Source organism: Hemicordylus capensis, chromosome 2 (genome assembly GCF_027244095.1).
Source record: "Hemicordylus capensis ecotype Gifberg chromosome 2, rHemCap1.1.pri, whole genome shotgun sequence".
Classification (NCBI taxonomy): Eukaryota; Metazoa; Chordata; class Lepidosauria; order Squamata; family Cordylidae; genus Hemicordylus; species Hemicordylus capensis.
In genome coordinates this window covers 352,665,405-352,689,099 of record NC_069658.1, presented here as the reverse complement: position 1 = coordinate 352,689,099, position 23,695 = coordinate 352,665,405, and the positions used below count along the sequence as shown (strand labels likewise).

Genomic DNA, 23,695 nt, shown 5'->3' with positions numbered 1-23,695 from the left:
GTATATAATTTGTAGAAACCTACATTCAAAAACCATAGAGAAACATGATGAATCACAATATACGTTCGAACAACAGAAAGTCGTGAATTTACCAGATTTGGTCACATAATTATTTAAGTGGAAGGATTCAAAAGAGTATGGCAGTATGAGGGTGATCAGTACTGCTACATTTACATAATTTTCATGATCTAGGCAATAGATCATATTGAACAATACTGATATTATTTGCTCTGCATTTTAATAGAAGCACTGGCACCCTGCAGAAGAGGTGTAAAATGCACTATGTACTGTAGTGCTAGCAATGTTCATTAGAATAAATATGTCAGTATTACCTTGCTGTACTGTTGGTGTGGTCCAGAACCCAACATACGTAAGTAATATCTGAAGTGAGGGCAAATGTCAGCCTCCGGACCACAAGTAGGGTAGAAGATGCTGAGATTGTTTGGTTTGTATGACATGTCCAATCTCAGTATAGGCTTCCTGACACAAGAAGTAGGGTGTGCATGCATTCTGGGGATTCCGACAGCTCTGCCGAAATTCAGGCTCTGTATGACATGTGAAGCCAGCCATAGAAAGGGAAGCTGTGAAGATCTGTGTTCCCAACATGTTTCAATTGTATTTTTATCCAGCTAGTTATACAGTACATATAACTCTTTCAGAAACCTGCTTAACAAATAAACCTTAAATAAACCTTGCTCCACTCATTGTGCTCCACGTTTTTCTGATTTTAAACAACACTAATGCACAAAACAGTCCAATTATTATGCAAGCAAGTAGTATGCAAAATATGGTCCAAAACTCGAGGCTGAAGGAATCCCTTCATGTGTTCTGAAGACAAAAATAAAATCCATTACCAAACAAAATGCTAAGGTTTGTCACAGGGGTGTTTCCGTGTGTATGTAGCACAAAGATGGCAGGTTCAGGTAAAAAGCAGGCAGGCTGAAACAGCACTAATGATTGCACCAATTATTCACAGTGATCGGTAATTTGCCTTTGACATTTAGATTCTTTGTGATCCAAATTGGAAGGAATTTGCTACCTCTCTGCTTTCCTACGAAATGCCACACTGTCAGATATTACACTTTCCAGGATGGGTCTCTATTACTACAAAACCCTCCTGGACGATCTCCGAAACTGGATTGAAGAGCCAACTGACTTTAGTAGCCATTTTCATGGAAGATGTTGTTATGATTGATGTCAACTTATTCTACAGTGCAGCAACCAAGGAAAATGATTCCTTACACTCGGGGGTCTTTTGGTTTGCAAACTATCCATTTTCATAGCAGATTACTGTTTTATGAGACTCCTTATCCCCAAAAGAGCTTTCTGTTCGAAATGATAAATGGCTTTTCTTTCACTAAACTTGATGTATAAAATACAAACCTCTAATGTGATGTGAACACATAAGGAGGAAAGCAAGTTCCCAGCACACCTACTTTTCTTTATGACCCCTGTTAAATATTCATGCAGGAAGGATACATTTAACTTGATGCATTCCCCTCCTTCACAGAAGTGCTAAAAAGAGGCAGCTGAATTCATAAAAAATTTTGCTTGTCACACAACAATGCTGGTTTGACTTTTTCTACATAGAATGTCGGTATTTCAAATCATTCTCTGCTTCTGCAGCCTTCAGTGCTGTTTCATTCTTATCTTAGTGGCATGATAACTTAATGAGGTCATTCACACAATTAAAAACTGTGTTCTACCTGGATTTGGGAGATGTGTGTGCTCTCAATTTTCAGTTGTGGGGAAGCAAGGTAGGAGGAAAACCTGGGTAGCTTTTCCTCCTACCTTGCTTCCACACAATCACTTCTACTCAGGTTTTCCTCTTACCTTGCTTCCACACAACCAAAAACTGGGAACACACAAAGCTCCCAAACTCTTATAGAACACAGTTTTTGATTGTGTGAATGACCTCTGTGTGTCCTTGACCAGGGACACAACTAGGTCCAAAAGCAGCCTGGACCTGAAGAGCTTCAGAGGCCCCCCTGCTGCCTCTGCCACGAGGCCCACCTTAATTTTCAAAAAAATCCTGCTGCCACCGCGCCACTGCTCCTGTCTCTGGGGACGGGGACTCCAAATAGCCCTGCCTCTGCCCCACACCCATCCCACCGCTGCCCTGCACCTGCCGCTGCCCTGCGCCCCCGCTGCCCCACCACTGCACTGCTGCCCCATGCCGATATTTGCCATTTTCAATGTTGCATGCCGTAACATCATTGACATGCAACGTTCCATATTCACACTGCACAGGTGCATCTGCTGGACAGGCTGCTGCCACGGAGGGAGGCCTGCTCTACTCACAGCTCATCCCCTCCGGCAGTGAAGATGGCAAATATTAGCATGGGGCAATGGTGGGGTGGTGGTGGGCAAGGCAGCAGTGCTCTGAGAGGTCCCCAATCATTTGGAGGCCCCCACAGGAAGCAGGAGGCCAAGGACATACTGGCTAAATCTGCCTCTGTCCTTGACTTAAGTCTGGGAATGCCCTACATCACATAGGAGGAGCTCACAAAGTAGCTTCGTCCCATTTTAGTTCTGCCTCAGTTCACTGGTATGGGGAAAGGGCCTTCAACATAACTTGGATTTTCTAGTACTCTAAGACTCTGTGAAAAGGCACACATTGTTCCAGCTCCCATGATGCCAAGGTAACACTGAAGAGGGTCCATGGGGCTGATTTACCTGTTCAAGTAGACTCTGCTACTGATGGTTTATATAACAAAGCCCCTCTGTGTATCTTCCATAGGGTATATCTACACCTGAGCTTCCTAGGCATCCACATCTGTTTTTAGTAATAGTATCCACACTTAGGAAATACCTCTCTGTATTCCCATGTTTTGGGTATTAGTACCTTGAATAATATGTTTCTGTTTTATACCACAACCAAATGAAATGTGGATTACACAAATTAGTGAAAAATAAATCTCTTAGTATCATTTGCATAAGGGTACATCCTCACTCTCAAAGCAAAAGGACAGGGATCCTGCCAGCATTTAGAAAGGAAACATTCTGATCTATTCATGTGCATGTCACCTATAAGTAGTGCAGTATGGTTGCATTTTAGACTTGGGTGTTATATGAAGGAGCCCTTGCCTATTATAGGCAGGTGCTGGGAATATATGACATATGATTGGTAACTTCTAATAGCTTATTTTCCTGGGATCCAGTGCATAAATTACTGAAGTGCAACATCCCTTCCTGTAATATCTTTTCGCAATTTACCTGCAATAATGAATAATGCGAGGGTGTGGCATATACCAACTTACATGCACCTGTTTCACACAATCTGGGAGGTGTGTGATAGGCGGAAGGAAGCAATCCTTTACCAACAGAAGGAACTCAATGACCTGGAGTTATACAAACAAGGTATAAAGTGTAGGAGGCCATAGGCGGGCTAAATGGGCACAATATACTGTGGCCTAGCGCACTGTACCAAGGCATAAGCTAACTACAGTATTCAGTTTCATCAATCTTGAACATTTTTGTGTGAGATCTTGTGATAGGGAAAGGTAATTTTGTTCAGGCATTTACTAGGACTGATAGTTTTGTACTGCAGGCATGCATTTAGTTTGGAATAGCGAGGAGAAGCAATGGCCATACATATTAGGCATATTACTATGACCACTGAAGTTATGGCCATATATACACAGGACGATATATATGCCATATCTTTAGAAGATATATGCCTTATCTTCTACAGAAGATTTCCAGAGAAGTATGAAAGATGAAGGTCATCGTAAATAGAAAAGCCCAAGTCAAACAGGGAGGAAAACCAGAGCCTGATCTTCCTGACTCTTGCTTTCTACAAATAACAGGAGATTTGAATGATATCACTTGCTAGTGTGTCAGATCCAGACTACTGAAGTTGGTATGGAATGGAGAACTGCACACCCAATTCACTGGCCTTCCCCACTAAGGCTGCAACCAGCACACAGTGGGAAGGGCAAATTTTGGGGTTTCTACTTTCCCTCACTGACATATTTCCATGTGCAGCAGAGCGCTTCTGAGGGAAGGAGTGATGAGGGCATTGAATGTTGCCCATTGTTTCTTCCCCTGGAAGTGCTCTGTAACACAAAGAAGTATGTCTCTGAGGGCTATGTGCTACAAGATGATCTGAGGGGAAGGTAGCACACTGGGCAACACACAACTAGTTCCAGTCCTCCAAAGTGGGAATGCAGCTCACATTATGTGTCCACTCTGAACTTAGTTCTTTGGCTGGCATTCTGCTGCCTTCCTTAGCTAGCCTTATGCACTTCATCCCCAGGGGAAATTCCAGGCCTTGCTCGCAAACTGCTCAATCATGGAAGAAGAAGAAGAAAAACCCTGAAAAAGAATCTGTTTTGTGATGCTAGCATTGCCTCTGTAGGTGAAGCAACATTATTTTGACATCATTCTTTGATCCGTTGCCCCAACATCACTTGCCAGAACAAGTAATCTCTGAAGCGATAAAGGAGATATGTGGAGGGTAGCGAAGCACATTAAGAGTTGAAACAAAGCACTTTAGGGGAAAAACCTCAAGAGGTACCTCAGCAACCCTCAACACTGTATAAGACAAATATTTTCCACAGGCTTCAGCAGCGTTCTGTCAAAACTGATGTCTAGCACTTGGTGACTGTTCAGTCATATTACAAGGTGAACGAGGAAAGAACATTTATAATGTTTCCTTTTGGTATGAAGACACCTCACAGAGCCTCTTTTACAAAACTCACTTCCCTCTGCTTTCATCTACAAAGAACGTATATCCCCTCCAACTTGTTGTATCTGAAAAGACAGGTTGAAGCATGCCTCTGATTTGATCTACTGTCTACAATATCCCACTCCATATGATCTTCTTTGAAGATTGGTATAAATTTCAAAGCCTTTGGGGCTTTAATTCTAAGAGATGACAACAACTTACATTGCAGCCTGACACCCAATTAAACCCCGCAAAAGGTTCTGAATACTTCAAAAGATATGCAAGAGTAAGCTGTTCTGCTTTTTTCTTCACCTATCATTCATTTTTATTTATTTATCTGTCATATTTATATACCACCAAATATGTGCATCTCTAGGAGGTGTACACAATTTAAAAAACAACAAATATAAAACAGAGTAAAACAGTTAAAACAATTTCACAGAATAAAAAGTTAAAACAATCTCATGAGAAAAACAAATGAAACAGTTTAAAATTAATTTCAGTGAAAAGTCTGAGAAAACAGGTGTGTCTTGAGGGTATTCCTAAAAGCAAATAGAGAAGGAGATGCTTTGATTTTAACAGGGAGCATATTCCAAAGCCCCAGAGTAGCCAAAGAGAAGGCCTGGTCCCAGGTCACCACCAAACAAGACGGCAGCAACCTAACCGACTTCTCCAGAGGATCTTAATAGGTGACAGGGTTCATGACAGAGAAGGCACTTTTAGAGAAAGACAATCTGTTTTCTCCACTGAAACACACAGGATTTGTCTAGCTGCATTTATACAGCTGTATAGAAAACTTTCCCCCCAAAACCCATAATTATACCCCTACATTAAAACCAGTGGCTTACATTTTGTGCAGTGCCCTGCTGATCTAAGAGTGGGATATGTGCAGCGCTGGTTCTGTGTGACTCCTAAGCCCATTCATGCTGCTAGTGAATGTGCAGAGGCTCTGTAGCTACTAATCATTGCGTCAATGTCATACCAACAATTTCCCCATCATTCCCAATAAGAGAAGCATTGCAACAGTGAGCACAATTCTTAGTAGCCACAGAGCCTCTCCATGGTCGCTAACAGTGTAGATGGGCTTAGGAGTCAACAAGAACCAGCATGTGCACCTTCTCTTGGATCAGTGGGGCTCTGCACGGAATGCAAGCCATTGTATTCAGTCAGAGTGAATTAATTTTACCCTGTCTCCTTAAGTATAACCCAGCACTCTGCTTCCCTTGCTCTAAGAGAAACTCTATTGCAGGCCTGTGTTGAGAGTCCTGACAGAAATAACTCTGTTAATAAGCCATGACATTACCGACACCTATATGGATGAAGGAAAGGAGACAGTGCATCAGTGTAGAAAAAGGGGGGGAACCCAAAGATGCTCTATTAATAATAATAAACAAACAAACAAGCACATAAATTACAGAAGGCCGCACTACTCGGGACAGCATGAATACTATGATGATATCTTTAATTTTTCTTTATTTATCCCAGACCCTTGGAAAGGGCCCGATAATAAAAGTACCAAATCCAGTCAATAACATCTGGTAGACTGTGTGTTAATAGCATCATCATCATCATCATTATTTCTTGTTTACACAGTCAGAGAGGTGTTATTGACTGATTTGTTTTATCCAGACATCGAGTCGTCATTTATTATTATTATTATTATTATTATTATTCCTAATGGCACATGATGAGGAAAATTACTCATATTGCTGAGTTATTTTGCTTATCATATCAGCCAATTTGTTTTGTGTAGATACCCTTTTTCAGGACCACAAATAAAATAAAGAAGAGAATTGTCTCAAATTACTTTCCTGTTGTTTCAACACCTATGTGAAGTCTGAAACCAGTTGTCAAGCGTAAACAGACAACACAGTTGACTTCCTATAAATTAGGCCCTTTCAGTTCAATATTTAAAATACCTTTTTAATTAATAAATGTGAAACAAAATGATAAAACAATAGTATCAACCAGTCACACACTCAATGGTAAGAGAGGAAATTACAAAACATATATATGGATCCCTATAACTCACTATAGTTTGTTTAAAAACGTTCTTAGAGAGTTTCTGCAAAGCACTGGTGAGAACCAGAGGCAGTGCCAACATTTTCTGGCTGATCATTTCTATAGGCACAAACTGTTTCTAGCACTGAAGAAAAGGAGGGCATTGTTGACAAAATCTAAAATCTAATACAAAATTCCATCTGAAAGGTGCTTATATGTCATTTGATTGATCAGCATGGTATTCTATGCCTGTTGCAGTCCTAGATCAACTGAGGGTAAACGCCAACATTTTCAGTATTGGACAACAAAACCCTGGCTGCAACAAAACCTTTGCTCCTGTACATAACGTACAATATATTGGCTGACATACTGTGAAATGGTATGTCAACCTAGTAATTGCATGAGCATCAGTTGCACAAATGCAGAAATTGTTCAAATGATGCTTCTCAAGAGTAAGCCCATTATTCCCAATGGGCTTATGTCATACAACATCATTTGCACATCGTGCATGCATGCAACATTACTAGGCTGAAGTAACTTTTAACATAGCCATGTTAAAAACTGACCCTTTCAGGACTGGTTTTTTGCTCACCATTGAGAAATAGCTGTAAAGTACTCCATATATTATAAAAATGTTATGAGTCTCCAGTACTTTTTCTTCACAAGGAAACTGACTTATAAAAGGTTACAAGCTGAAGTGACAACTCTCCCAACATTCCCAATGGGAAAACATGTGCTTTGATCTTTGGGAGCCATGGACCCTCTCTCTGCTCTCTAGCAGTGTGGACTTGGTTTGAACTAGCACAGAGCTAGCACGTGTGCCCTGGTTTGCCATCGGCAGGACACTGCACAATAACTAAGCCACTGCCAACAAGAACCAGTTTTTGGCCCACAAAAAATTTCCAAAATAATAACCTCTCAAAAAAATAATAATCTGAGAATTGCCCCTGCTATACTCAAATATTGAATTTAATGTAGATAAAATAACACATATTTTTGATTTACTCATTGATTAAACATCTCCAATTAATTAATGAAGCAATAGTGCTTCATGAGATGCACCAGTGCTGTGGACAGAATCAAGGGAGGAGAGATAGTCTTGTGGAAGCAAGCATTAAATTTCCCCTTTGCTAAGTAGGGTCCACCTTGGCTTACATTTGAAGAGTATTGCAAGCACTGTAAGATATTCCTCTTAGAGCATGGGGCTGCTCTGGGGAGAGCACCTGGATACTTGCCTGCAGAAGGTTCCAAGTTTGCTCCCTGGCATTTCCAAGATAGGGCTGAGAGATACTCCTGCCTGCAACCTTAGAGAAGCTGCTGCCAGTCTGTGCAGACAAGACTGAGCTAGATGGACCAATGGTCTGACTCTGTATAAGGCAGCTTCCTACGCTGCTAACATCAGGACTCTTGTAGGAGGAAGTAAGCAAATTTTTTATTATTCTCCCTTCCCTTGGAAGTCCTCTTTGTCAAACAAAAATATGTTCCTAAGGATCATACTGCCCTCAGGGACAAATTTTATGGTGACACAGATGACTTCTGGGGAAAGAGAAAGACAAAAATATGTTCCTAAGGATCATACTGCCCTCAGGGACACATTTTATGGTGACACAGATGACTTCTGGGGAAAAAGAAAGACAAAAATATGTTCCTAAGGATCATACTGCCCTCAGGGACACATTTTATGGTGACACAGATGACTTCTGGGGAAAGAGAATGTCGTCAAAATTTACTCCCCTAACACAGCTGCTGGTGTTGCGTTAGTCTGGGATTCATTTGCTGCACCAGCACTTCATTAGTTAAGATGATGGCCTCTATATTTTATCTTTTACAAAAATGTGTTCTTTTACACTGGACCAGAGTTTCTTAACCTTGGACCTCCAGATGTTGTTGGACTACAACTCCCAGAATCCCCAGCCACAAAGGCCATGTCTAGGGATTCTGTGAGTTGTAGTCCAACAATATCTGGGGGCCCATGGTTAAGAAACCCTGCACTGGACAACTGTTAATCCCCCGCCCCCGTTTCTTCTTCTTCTTTTGCTTTTGCAGGTAATAATCCAAGGATGTGCTATATTTTGGTTGCTTTCTGAAAATAATATTAACATTCAGCATTGCTCACAGGAACATATCAGCGGATTGTCATATGTGCCATTTACTAACCATTCACCTGAAGAATGTGGGTCTGATACAGTTCTTCATAGCCATAGGCATGACACGTGTAATTGCCCATGTGAATAGTTGTTACCTTGGTGATGTAGAGAGAATCATCTTCTCCAAAATCCTGTGGGTAACAAAAGGCAAGGGAGGAAAAACAAAGGATGTATCATTTAGCAAAATTGTTTTAAATGCTGCAAGTGACTATGCTAACACTTTGGTTGTTTTGACAGATTCTCTGCTTTCAGCAGGACTGAATAAGGTATTTTTATATGCATAGATCAGTAGACTGGAATGAGAAGCCACTTGTAAGTACATAAATGGAGAAATGAAAACCAACTGAACTGAAAAGTTGAACTTTTCCTGATTTTTGGTAATGTTGTATACATATAAAATGGTTATAACTCATATCTATGATTTAATATATGACAACTTAAATTATAAGGCAAACTCTGCTTTCTGGGTGTGGTAGCTAAAATGGTTTTAATCTATGCAGGCAGCTAATGAAAGCACCATGACCTATCTCCTAAATGAGGAATTAAAACTGCTACCACTTATCTGCAAAAGCACCTTGTGTAAAAATTATTTTGGTTCCAGATGTGAATTGAGGAGGGGAATCTAGATATGAATTGAGGAGGGGAAAAGAAGTATTTCCTTAAAAAAAAACCCTTTTGATTTTTAATTGGCATAATATGCCTTATCTCATTTGCGATGGGGAAAAAAAGACCTCTCCTTACTTATATTTCTTATTGTGTAATTGAGAATGATAATTATGCTAGAGATGCTAGAGAAGCTCAAATACTCTTAACTTCACTGTGTTTCAAAGTCTGGCTGTGTTGCCCTTATGCTCTTCTTATTAGATTATTGCAAATGATGCCACACAGGACAATATATTGAGAAATAAATACAAGCAGCAGCTTCTCTTCTTGTTTCATTAGCATGCAGGATTCTGCAGAGCTGAAGTGCTGATACTTTTATACAAAACCCAAAAGGAAAAGTCTGTACTTAATTAGCCTAAAGAATTTAAGATTCCCCCCCTCCTTAATTAGCTCAATGATAAATAAAACCCTTTATATACAGAGCTTCAGAACAGAAATCAACTATATCTCTCAGTATGCAGAAAGGGTTTAAAAACATCAGGTGCATGATACCTGCAAAAATATCATACTTCTCAGTCCCAACAAGGAGCTATAGAACTCAGAATAGGTACAGGAAATGCAGATATATCATGTGATCCACACAGCTTTATAGCAACCCAGGCTCCTAACTGAGAAAGCAGCACAGGGGAAGGAGAGATAAGATAACACATTGAGCCTTTCTCATCATGACCCCTGAGATGGGCTTGAAGGGGTGAGGGGAGGAAACTTTGAAAAGCTTACCTCCCCCGCAGATGATCCTATTGTTGTTGCTGGGCGGGTGGATCGCCTAACCAGATGATCTCCGGCTTCTGCCAGCAGCAGAGGGCTTTGGGGGCTGGGAGGCCCCTGAAACTCCCATAATGCACGGTGTGAGTTTGTGTGCTCCTCACACACAGGCAAAGCTGGGCTTCCCTAACCCAGTTTTGCCTGTGCATGAGAACAGCCTCACTATATCGCAAGGGCAGAGATCTACTGTATTTACCAGAATCCAAGACTAGGTCACCCCACCCCCCACCCCAGGTTCTTTGGTACTAGAAATTGGAAGGTTATCTTAAACAGAAAGTCTTGTTCCTTTTGAGTAAAATGCAGGTACAACCAGTATTTAACCTCTCTTTTTAAAGGGGCTTCTCTTAAATTCAGAGTCATCTTCGATTTGGGTAAATTCAGTACTTGCAAATTTGGATATTTCTTTATTAAAAAGTGGAGCAGACTATGCTGGGGGACCTGCAGTGGTTCACAAACTCATAAGAACCCTATGACAAGTTGCTGTTATGCCACCCCAACCCTTCATTTGTAATAAGCAGATAATAGATACTTTACTATTTTTTAGAACTGATGCTTAGTGATAGGCAAGCTATGCTCAATTCACATTACAGTTCTGTGAATCACAGGGCTTTGGACCTACGTAGGATTCCCGTGCATCCTAGCAGTACCAATTACCAATTTGTAGATCAGAACTGCTAACTCCCACTGACTTCAAAAGGTATTTAAGCAACTTAAGTGGATTCAGGATTGCAGCTCCCATTTCCACCTTTGAACCCCTGAGGCCATTCAGCCCTCCCTCCCTCCCGAGTTATGCAGGGGCAGCTGGAGCAAGCAGAAGAAGAACCTCACAAGTGGAATAACATGCTTTTGTGCTACATTAAATTCTTCTTTAAATAGGAATACAGATGGAAATTGGAACTTGACTGAAGTACCTGTGTTAATAGGCATTATTATGCTTGGTGTATCGTAGCTCAGATTGAATTTAGATCAATAAAAACTAGATGGCTACTTTTATGGGATGATTTATAAAAGAACTGAAGAAAATAAAGTAATAAAACCCTCTGTCATTCATGTGTTGTTTCCTAATAGACATCTCTGATTAATGTTATGAACACTTGGTTGGTGCTCTAAAATTGTCTTTTTATGGATGATTTATTTTTCCTCTGTTGCATAGTACAAGCAAAGGTATTCTTAAAGGATCTAAAACTCTATTTTATCATTTCTTTCCACATGCTAAAGATTTTTTTTTTGCCTAAATACACAGTTTATAAGGCTTAAAATCTATTTTTAGTTATTTTCCATTAATAGAGCAGGTGATATATTTGCAGTGGTTATGATGAATTGTGCTTACAAAATAAGTATCCTCTATCTGACATGCATGTATTACTGAGAGTGGCCAAGTGACATGATACCAGAGGAGAAAAATATTGGCTTCAGTGAATCATGAGTGTATGGTAAATGGGCCCATGGAAGAGATGTGCAAATTTCTCCTGAGAAATTTTGGAAGAAAATTCCCATATCTATCAACCAAACATATTTCCTCCAAACTTCCTAAGGGTTCAGTGAAATTTGATCTAGTTTCTCCAGACTGAGGCCAACATCCTGACTAAAGGTGTACACCCTAAGTAAGGTGCGCATACAGCCAATGATTAACACATGCAGCAGTAGTGACTTCCCTTCCCCAGCAGCAATCTCAGCAACATACAGTTATGTGCCTGAGGGCTGCGCAGACCTTAGGGACATCATTGCATGATGCCTAGAAAGCTTTCAGGGGAAGGGGAGATAAATGAAAATCACACACACACTTCAGAAGCAGGTATGCTACTGCAGGTGTGCATTCACACACATTTAGTCAGGATGTTGGTCATCAAATTTTTACTCAGTTCTCAGGAAATAAGAATTTCTGCTGCCTTCTAGAAAGCATACCATAGGTCACAAAATTGAACCCCTTGATGCTTACCAAGGAAGTGAAACAAAACATAATTTGATTCAAAGCAAATACTGTTCTATGGCTTATATTGCTAAATCTAAGGATTCATGCACAAGTTTAAAGAAATCAGCTCTAAATGGCACACAATTAATAAGGATAAGAATATGTTCACAAAATATGGTTTGAGGGGAATGAGTGGTAATAAATGCAGTACTATATAGTCTAGAAAAGCACAATGGAGATTACAAGACATTTGGGGTGATTGCTTATTAGGGATGAGCCCGAATCATTTTGGCGCCTTATTGTGCTGAAATGATATGACTCTCTGCCACCAAAACATTTTGCTGTGGAGCAAGGGATGCCTTTAAAAAGGAGGCAGGCAGGTCTTACCTGCCCCTCCCACAGAAATGCGCAATGGCCATTTGTGTGGTCGGCAACCATGCTGACCATGAAAATGCCTGCCGCACATGTGTGGAGGCCACGTGCATGCCGGCGTCGCACTGGGGCAGCTGGGAGATGCCCTGCCAGGACGCAATCATAGCTAGGGGAGTGCCATGATTACAGAAGTGGCGGTGAGTGGATAAAAAGCAGTATGGAGCTGCTCTCCTTTGTGTTAAAGGGGCTGTGTAAGCCCTCTGTTTTAAAATTGTGTTTTGAGAACATCCCTAACTCAAAGTCACTTTTTTAAAATTTGCAGAAAATTGACAATATTCTCATTCTTTAGGCAAGCTATTAAGCAAAAGTCCAATTTTTACTGGTTCGGGCGTATTTCTATCTTGCAGCGCCAACGCTTTCTCTATTACCAAAAATGAGCATATGTGATCCTGCAGACTCTCTCCTTCATTGAATCTTTTGTTACACAACTGAAGCATAAGAGAAACTTGAGTATTCATGGCTCTTTGTTGAAAGTCCTCCTTTAATCTTTCCTACATCTCTTTTGCTGTATTTTTATCTTCTATATGGTAAATTAACTGATCATTTTTTAATAGTAAGAAATGTGTGTTCCATGGCTTGCTTGTTTGCAGAATCCCATTCTCGCTATTTCTTTTCATTCTCTGTTGGTTTTTCTTTCTCCAGAACATAAGATAGTCCAAGTGTATTCAGCAACATCTTCACTCTGAAGGACCACTTTCTGTAGTTTGTTTCATTGAGCAGTTCAACAGTGTAATGCCTCCCTAGAGATGCAGAAATAGTCATCTTGTCCAGCTTTCTTGCCTACAAACTCTTTGTCATCTCACAGATTATTAGGGATGTACACAAGCGATTTTTTCTCTTTGATTTGTACCCAAATTGAATCACCCCTGATTTGTTTTGGGTCTGAATCTGGCTAGCCCCCGTGCCCTACCCACCCATTTCTGGCAATAACGAGAATCACCTCAGCAAGTAAGTAGGATAAACTGAACCTTAGACTCCATCCCCAAGCCTGAACACAGACACATACTCATAGACAAGCATGTCCTGGACCAGAACAGAGACTATGTCTATGAAAAAATCCCAACACAATGTTTGCCCAACTATCAGGGACTTTTCTATGTCAGATTTCCTTTCCATAACTGTTTCAACATGTTAGGCTCTTAGTGGAAACATTTCCTATTTATTCACTAAACTTTCATTTTTATTTCTGGGTTTTAATACCCTTTAGACAGAGAAGGTTTGCCTTTACCAACTGATAACAGAAATTCAGCAGGTGAAGCATTCCTTATTACTACATTTTCATGCCAAGTTGCATTTCTGCCTCTTACGCAGTTGCTAAAGCACAGGAGCCCTGCCAGAAAAAAGTAGAAACCCGTATAAACAAGCACAAAAATAGCCATAAAGGTTTGGTCTCATCTTGGTCATATTGTGATGTGAAACTCAGTAAATTGAGTTTCCCCCATATGGAGACTGGTAACTTTAACTGTGTTATGGATATTGAGTGGAAAAACTAACTGTATGAATGCCTTGACTTCCAGGGTTATTTACAACTCATGCTATGGCTGGGAGGTGGGATACTCAACATGGAAATCTCTGTGATGTTAGTAATGTCTAGACCAACTCTAAAATATTTTCCAGAGTGTTGTCTTAAAATGAGAGATTCTCCTGCCTTTAAACAGTGGTAGAAATTTGTTATGGGACATACATCCACTCTTCTATTTAATAGCTATCCTCCTTTTTCAAATTATCTGTTTATTTAATAAATTTGTATACCACCCACTACCAAAGTCTGTAGGCAGTTTACAGCGTAAAACTAACTAAGAATTTAACAGTTAAAACATATACACATCAGATTAAAATATCCATAAACACAAACACACTAACTAAAAAGCCTGGCTGAAGAGATGCATCTTTAGTTGTTTTCTAAAAGCCAACAGGCATGAAGCAGCTCTAATCTCAGCAGGAAGTGCATTTCACAGTCCTGGGGCGACAACAGAGAAGGCACACCTTTGAGTTGCCACCAGACAAGCTGGCGGTACCGTCAGACAGACCTTCATAACAAAGAAGGCATTCTCTAAAATACCCTGGGCCCAAGCCATTAAGGGCTTTATAGGTAATAACCAGCACTTTGTATTTTGTCCAGAAACCTGGTAGCCAGTGCAGATCTTTTAGAACCAGAGAAATAAGGTCTCTGCAGGATATCCCAGAGACCATTCTGGCAGCAGCATTCTGCACCAATTGTAGTTTCCAGACTACATACAAAACAACCCCACATAGAATGTATTGCAGTAGTCAAGCCTGGAGATTACCAACATCTGCACCACTGTCTTGAGATCACTCACTTCCAGGACAGGGCATAGTTGGAGAATCAGCTGAAGCTGATAGAAAGCACTCTTGGCCACCCCCTCCACCTGAGGTATCAGAGAGAGGGTTGGGTCCAGAAGTACTCCCAAATTGTAAGACTATTCCTTCTGGTGGAGTGTAACCCCATCCAGAACAGGCAGATCTATCCCATTTCCTGAACTGCAGCTTTCTTCCTTTTTTTTGGTCCTAGAATCAGCTCCTGCAGCTGATAAATACCTGCCTAAAAGGTGACATGAAAGGCCTTGTCAGCTTCCTAATTTGATGATGATCAGTTGTTACCATTGCCAGTAATTATCAACAGCTGTCAAAAGGCTGATGTCAATCTTAGCTAATGAAACTGACTTAGCTTTTTAGCTCATCAAAACCTACCTACTATGAGACATTCCACATAAAAGACTAAGAACAAACTATGAGTTTGGTTAAGTTGCAAGATCTGTGTCACAGACAGTTATGATTCTCTCAGAAAAGTGACTTTGCAAATCTTATAGTTTATATATTCCTAAAAGCAGGGTTTGTTTGTTTGTTCAATGGTGGGGGGGAGGGGATAAGAATTATATAGCACTTCTGATTGACTGTATCCACAAAGCTCCTGATAGTTTTCATGTTTAAAAATGAAAGAAGGGAAACATATATGGAAGAAAATTATTTTGAAAGATTAAAATTCCACAAAAATGCCACTTAGCCTTGTATCCATTAAAAGCTTATTTTTTAAAAAACAAACCAACCCCAAAGACTAAAAAAAAAGACTTCCAAGACTTAAAAAAACTAAATCTTCAAGGATTATAAAGTATCCCCGTGTCTTTATTTGCTTGTTTTAACCTTATGGACTATGCAGATAAAATACAGTTAAAGTGATACTTTTTGCCAACCTTTCAGACTGTGATGGGACATAGCAGAAAAGGGTGTGTACTCTTAATTTTTCAGAATGCTATTTAGTGATTGACAATCAAAATGCTAGATTTTGAGACTAGAATCCAAATGTTGCTAATATCTAGGTAACGAAAGATGTTGCTAACATTTGGCTGCAGGAATAGGGCATCCAACCATCCATTTGTTGTTTGAAACATTTATCTGGGTGCCAGTCTTGTAGGTAGAAATCATGGAGCTCTTAAAAATGATGGGAAAGATGGCAGCACTAATATGAATGGCAAAGGAATGAAAATAAAGAGTTTTTCCTTTCTCTAATCTACTTCTCCACACTTGCAGTAAAGAAAACTGGCTAGAATGATGGTATACAAGATCTAGTTATGAAAAAGGCAGGTCTAAGTACTTCAACATATTAGTTGTTAACTAAGTAAAGTGGTTCTTTTCGAAACACACACTTTTTGCACCTCCCCATGTACAGCATATCAGTAGGTCGTGGGCATACCCACTGAAAAGAGCTGCTCTAGGGAAAGAGCAGGTCTTGTGATAGCAAGCCCAACGTGTCCCCTGAAGCTAAGCAGAGTCTGCCCTGGTTGCATACAAAAAGGAGACTAGAAGAGTTTGCACTGTAAAACATAACCCTTAGGGAATGGAGCACCTAGGTTCCAAGTTCGTTCTCTGGCATCTCCAAGATGCGGCTGAGAAAGATTCCTGCCTGCAACCTTGGAGAAGCCCTTGGCTTAGCCCGCTCTCCTTGCAGATGATCAGAAGGCAGCCCTGGGTGGCCGGATTGGCTGCCCACACGACTGCCAGCTCTGTCACAGAGCCAGTGGGGGCTGCTGGGATCGGGGACCACTTGGCCCCCCAGAAGTTCCAGGATGCCCCCATGCAAGTGTGTGGGTCATCCTGGAGAGACCCCTGAGCCCGGGAAGCTGCAGCCTCGTGCTTGGGGGTCTACTCATGTGTCAACACTCACCGCGGTAATACACAATAAAAAAGATGAGGTTAACGGAGCACTTGCTCTGTTAACCTCATCTAAGGGGAGGGGTAGTTTGGGAGGTTTGCTGCCAGGAGCCGCGCAGATCCCGTTGCAGGACACGATTGCCCAAAAGCGGGCTAGGCTCCCTTAGCCCACTTTTTGGCTGATCGTGAGAATAGCCTCAGTATGTGGCAGCTTCCTATGTTAGATGCAGGGGTGTAATCATGATTGACCAGACATCTTCAAAGAACATGAGCCTCCCCACCCCCTGCCAAGAAAAATGGTTCACCAAGGGCCTGCCACTGACATTCATTGAATGTTGTGTTGTTATTTTATTTATTTATTTATTTTATTTTTACATTTCTATACTGCCTTTCGTTAAAAGAAGACCCCAAGGCGGTTTACAAAAATTAAAACATACAATAAAAGCAATAAAAACACCAAGCAATAAAAACACCAAGCTAAAAACATATCAAACAAGCATAAAAACAAGACAACAGATAAAAACAGATAATTGTTAATAATGATAATAATAATAATAATAATAATAATAGACTGGACCCAGGCAGAGCTAGAGACGCTAGATCATAAGACCAGGAAAATAATGAACATCAATCATGCTCTGCACCCCCGCAGTTATGTAACCTCTCACGCAGCTCAGGTGGAAGAGGAATACTGCAAGTCCATCAAACAGTAGAGGAGCAGAAAAGAGGCCTTGAAGAATATATCAAGGACAGTGAAGAAGATGCACTTAAAATGGTCAATAACGAGAAACTATTCAACACCAATGAAACAAAGCAGGCATACAAGAAAGAACAAGTCAAGAACCGAGCACAAAAATGGAAAAATAAGCCCCTGCATGGTCAATATTTGCACAATATAAGTGGAAAATCAGACATCATCAAGACCTGGCAATGGCTTAAGAATGGCAACTTGAAGAAAGAAACAGAGGGTTTAATACTGGCTGCACAAGAACAGGCACTAAGAACAAATGCCATAAGAGCAAAAGTCGAAAAATCCACCACAAACAGCAAGTGCTGCCTTTGTAAAGAAGCAGATGAAACCGTGGACCACCTAATCAGCTGTTGTAAAAAGATCGCACAGACTGACTACAAACAAAGGCATGACAAGGTAGCAGGGATGATACACTGGAACATCTGCAAAAAATACAAGCTACCTGTAGCCAAAAATTGGTGGGACCATAAAATTGAAAAAGTGGTAGAAAATGAAGATGTAAAAATATTATGGGACTTCCAACTACAAACAGACAAACATCTGCCACACCATACACCAGATATAACTGTAGTCGAGAAGAAAGAAAAACAAGCTAAAATAATCGACATAGCAATACCAAGGGATAGCAGAATAGAAGACAAAGAAATAGAAAAAAATCACCAAATACAAAGATCTACAAATTGAAATGGAAAGGCTGTGGCAGAAGAAGACCAAAATAATCCCAGTGGTAATTGGCGCCCTGGGTGCAGTTCCAAAAGACCTTGAAGAGCACCTCGACACCATAGGGGCCACAGAAATCACCACCAGCCAATTACAAAAAGCAGCTTTACTGGGAACAGCCTATATTCTGCGACGATATCTATAACAATAGCAACAACATGGGAACAGCCTATATTCTGCGACGATATCTATAACAACAGCAACAACATTGACAATAAAATTCAGCCATCCCAGGTCATTGGGAAGGACTCGATGTCTGGATAAAACAAACCAGTCAATAACACCTGTCTGACTGTGTAAACAAGAAATAATTAAATAATTAATAAGAAATTAATATCATCAATATACGATTTTTCAACAAATAGTTCTTAAAGCAGTTTACTAGCAAAAAGAAGCAGAAAATATTTCCCTGTCCCAAAAGTGCTCACAATCTAAAAGGAAAACTCAAAGGAAGCACTGGAGAGCCATTGGAGAGATGCCATGCTGAGCTCAGTTATTACACTCATAGGACATGCTAGCATTCCTTACATCCTGACTAATGCAGCATGGAGCACTGAGAAGACATGTCTGTGCTGCAGAGAGCTTTCCTTGCTATACAGCATTGGATGTACAGTGTGTGTCTTGGGGATCAAATTTCAATGATCTGCTCCAGAAGACAGGAGAAGAATGCTCTGCAGTCTGCTTTGAATTTTGCATAGCACTACCTGAAAATATGTCCCTAAGGGCATATGTCTCAAAGAACATATATGCACTGCCTCTGTATATATGTTATTTGCTTCAATCTTCAGTAAGTTAAAAGCTGGGAGAAGGGTTTATATACAATTTAATTTAATTTAAAATATTTCTTTACTGCCCAAAGCTTGTGTCACTGGGAGGTTTACAATTAAAATCATTAAAAGAATTATATCAATTAACAATTAAAATCATTTAAAAGATTAAAAACATTTAAAACCCAGTATTAAAATTATTTAAAACTATAAATCTAATTAGAAGTCTGGATGAATAAATGTGTCTTCATTGCCTTTTTAAAAGTTGCCAGAGATGGGGAGGCTCTTATTTCAACATTCCAAAGTCCAGAGGCAGAAACGGAGAAGGCCCATTCCCTAGTAGCCACCAGACAAGTTGGCGGCAACTGCAGATGAACCTCTCCAGATGATCTTAGCAGGCGGTGGGGCTCATGGCAAAGAAGACGTTCTCTTAAATACCCAGGGCCTATGCTGTTGAAGGCTTTATAGATAATGACCAGCATCTTGTATTTTGCCCGGAACCGTATTGGTAGCCAGTGCAATTCTTTCAAGACAGGAGTAATATGGTCTCTCCTAGATGACCCAGAGACCAACTTGGCTGCGTATTCTGCATATTCTGAACCAAGTAGCGGGGCAATCGGTACACCAACAGAAGTCCCAGTCTATCCATGGTCCCCAAACTTAGGTACACACATTCAGTCTGGTCAGACACTTCAACAGGATCCTGGCAAGGGAGATATTGTTCTTGTAGACCACAGCCACTCCACCTCCCTGCCCACTTCCCCTCCCCTGCTCCTCAACAGAATACTCTGGAGGAAGAAGCCAGGACCAGACTGGGCCACCAACCTCCCCCGACCAAGTCTCCATAATACATACCAGATCGGCCCTTTTTTTCAAAATCAAATCATGGATAATTTCATGTTTATTCTGGACCAACCTGCCATTACAGAGGAGCAATATGAGGCTCCGTGGGTGGGTGGCATTGCTTTCCAAGGTCAATGAGCTGGCAAAACAGCCAGAAGGGGAGACAGCAATTAAGCTTCTGATTTCCCTTCCCCTGAAATGCTGACCTGCTGACCTGTCAACATTACTTCTTCTTTTCCCCACCACCACTGGAATAGCTGCCCCATAATCAGTGAATACACCCCCTGTCACCGCATCTCCAGATAGACTCAGACACATTAAAACTCACCCAAGATTTCAAAGAGAAGCCCAGTTATAATACTCACCCTCCTTTACACACCCATGAGGGCTCTTGAGCCAAAAAGCCTGGCCCTCACCCTCGTTATCTCCTGAAGTGGCTCCCCCAAAGGGGTGACCCCCTTTGGTGTTGCCCCTTTGGTGGTGGGCCCGCCACCACAGGCAGTGTTTCTATAAAGTCCAAAGCTGAGCAGGTGACTCAAGGAACTGCTGAGTCACTCAGGTCCCAATTCTGCACACACTCCCCACAGATGTTACACAGAGGCAGCAGGAAGCAAACCCACAGAGGAAGCAGAAGCAGGCAGGTAACAGCAGAAGGAGCCCACAGCACCCACCTGGTCTCTCACCCCAGGCAGCATTGGGTGCAAAGCAGATGGACTCTCCCTCTTCTCTGCTGGGCTTCTAGGCTTATATCTTCTTAATAGATATATTAAGATAGCTAACAGCTCTGCTGAATCTTATCAGCAACTAAAGTGGGTCCCCCAATCCACATACAGTGTACAGGCAAGAAAATCCTGGAACACCCACTCTGTCCACTCACTGTGCCACACTGACTCTCTGAAATAATACCTTTTCTTTCTGAATTATGTCAGCCTTTGGACGTGAGTTGCTTACAGCTAACTCCAGTCATATTTGTCACAGGAATTGGGACCCACAAGTGACAGTAGTAAACAAATTGTATGTTGCAATTTGTTAACTCTTGGGAGCATGGTGGTGAAGGGAAACAACTGATTTTCCATCAAAGGTGTGGGCTGATGACCTATAAACTAGTTTCAACGAACATTTGCCTCCCTGCATTAAATTCCCTGATGTGTCTTATGCAAACCTCCAAAGTCAATTGTTTCCTTACATATGTTCTTAAATCAAATCTCGAGACATAAGTACATTTCATTCCACCCCCACTCCTCAGCTCAGTATCAGTGAAATGGAAAAAAAATGATGTGAGATTAAAATGATAGTTTTGGACTTATGACTGAATGTGGATCTGTGATAAGTTGCTTTGTGAAATGGAAAATGTAGGCTTGTGGATAGAAGCATCTGCTACCTATGGTACATTTGGCAAAACTACAAGTGTGGTCATACCAGATGCCTAAGTGCACTTGTTACAGACAATTCCAACTGCTTGAATAGTTTTATTAATTTCATTCAGGGAGGAATGTCTAATAGACTCAATTATTAGCAATCATTATAATGCTTAAAAACCTTTCTATGCTCTGCTGTGTAGAAGGAGCTTGTGAAACTCGCAAATGACCACCCTTACTGCAAAAGTGATATAAAAAACTATACACTTTCTTTAATATTTATTTTCTTGCCAAGGAAATTGAAGCAATTCTCCAGTGTTCTGTTTTTTCAAACTGAGCAATAATACCAGCTGACATCTAGATTAACATTGCACACACCAAAAAGGTTTCACATGTGTAACAGGGTAGGGGTGATTATCACCAATCTCCCCTTCCCTCTGCCTCTTTAAAATATGTCCTTAAGCACAGTATCCCCAGGGATATATTTTTGGGAGGCACTTAGGGTGTCACTGTGTGTGAGGGGAATCTGCAAGAATAGACTTTCCAACATTAGACTGGATGTCATCTGATAACAATTACTGATTTCATAAACCAAAGAATATTGGAGAATCGTTTTAATGTTCCTGGACAACAAAATATATATAAAAGACTACAGTTCTGGCACCATCAGTGTGCATGTTCCAACATTACAATCTGGGTGGGTGGGTGGGTGGGTGGGGGGACTTTCAGAAAACACTTACAAAGATAGCTCATAATTACTGAGTCAATTCCAATTTGAGCTAGCAAGAGTGTGCCTTCACTACTTAGAAGTGCTTTAGCTGGCTCATACTCAATTGTTATGAGTTAATACTTTTTCATTCACTGTATTACTAATGTACCAACCAATCTGATCTAATGAATTCAGTTAAATATTGCATGTTAAGTCTGGTGCTGCATCTCACAGATTAAAGCACCTTAAATTCACTAAGGCAAGAGGTTGAGGTCGATGTGATTTCACTATGGATGTTTGTGGTTTGTAAACATTTTAAAAAGAGCTTAACTGAGATTACACATTTTAAATTTTAAACTGGAGATACAAAATACCCTTCCCTTTTTTGTCACCAAATGCTCTGGTGGAGAAAATGGAGAGAGGATTTCTGTAATTTCTTGATGGGGCCTGTAAAATTCTGGCAACTACCAATTCCCCATTAGAAAGCCCCTTGGAATGCCTCTATGGATTGGTTTGGATTAATATCTGAATGGCGGCTGATTAGATGTGAAAAGTATACCACTCTGCCCCCTCCCCACCTTTATGCTCTTGCATAACCTTGTGGTGTGTGGAATATATGAACGGGCCCATAACTGCATGGTTTAAACTGTGGTGAACTGTGGTTTAAATAGTCTGAACCAGCCCTCCATCATGACTAGTGCTGACCTGCACAGGCTCCATTTTAAGGTTGCAAAAATGAGGAGGGGGGGTGGCATATGGCATTTTCAAGAGTGTGGGCATACAAAAATCTTAAAGTGGTGCATGAGGCAGCTCACTGCTGATTAGAGTCCTTTCCCCTTTATACTAAACATTTCATGCTGTGCCTGTGTGTGCCTCCCCCACCCCCACTTATTCTATGTCTTTGGCATAGACGTGGCAGCAGAAGCAGCACTGGAGCCACTAGACCTCTTCCTGGTGACTTTCTCTGTACTTCCAGTACTGCTCCTCCTGCCACCTGCAGCAAAGGTGTAGCATAAATGGTGAAAATAAAAGCAACAGCTAACATGATGCACAGTGCCCCTGAGCTGCTGTGGAGCCAGAAGTCAGCTGACAAAGTTAAGAATGGGTAGTCAAACTAGCAGTGCTCCTGCAGTTCTCTTCACTCCCACAAATGGGGAAAGGCAGAAGTGCTGCTAGAGCAACTGCGCATTCTTAACAGCATTGAGGCTTTCTTCCAACTCCACAGCAGCCCTAAGGCACAGTGATACATCTCCATAATGGTGTGCAGCATGTTAGCCAATATCTATTGTTGCTGTCCCCAAGCAATAGTAAATCACCTTGCTCAAAACTTCAGAAGAATTCATATCCCATCTACCCTTCCATTTCATTTCTCCACCTTGAAGCCTCCAATTTCATTGAAATTGCTCCTAGGTCAGCTCAGTTTTAATTTTAATATTTTTTTAAAAACGGTCACAGATGTGGGCAGTTGGTTTTTCACTATGGCTGGTTAAACCACTGCCAGTCATACTAGCACATTTGTGCCATGATTGGCTATTGCTTTTCTGGTAGCAGATTCAACCACTGGGTAGGACTTCTGTTGAAAGAGATGCAACAGAAAGGGAGGGAAAGTAGGATTATAGGCCAAAAAATCCATACACCTGCTAGGAAATGCAAGTATGGGAACATGCTAGCCCAGTGGAGAGCATCTGGGTAAAAATAAATGGGGAAGGAAATAGCTACAGGCCACCACATGATAGTGGAAGAGCCTTCCTGAAACAAATTACAAATCATTGAAGAAAGCAATAATCA

At 41.0% G+C, this 23,695-nt stretch overlaps 1 protein-coding gene across 6 annotated transcripts in view; it reads right to left on the bottom strand.

Moving 5' to 3' along the window:
• Positions 1-23,695, bottom strand: part of FSTL4 (follistatin like 4) — a 705,580-nt gene that overhangs the window by 40,936 nt on the left and 640,949 nt on the right. For 5 of the 6 annotated variants that reach the window (XM_053297769.1, XM_053297770.1, XM_053297772.1 and 2 more), the window contains one exon: positions 8,828-8,948. The exons of the other annotated variant lie outside the window; for it this stretch is intronic. In XM_053297769.1, the coding sequence (XP_053153744.1) occupies positions 8,828-8,948 (121 nt within the window). The remainder of the gene's footprint in view (positions 1-8,827; positions 8,949-23,695) is intronic. 6 annotated transcript variants of the gene reach the window in all.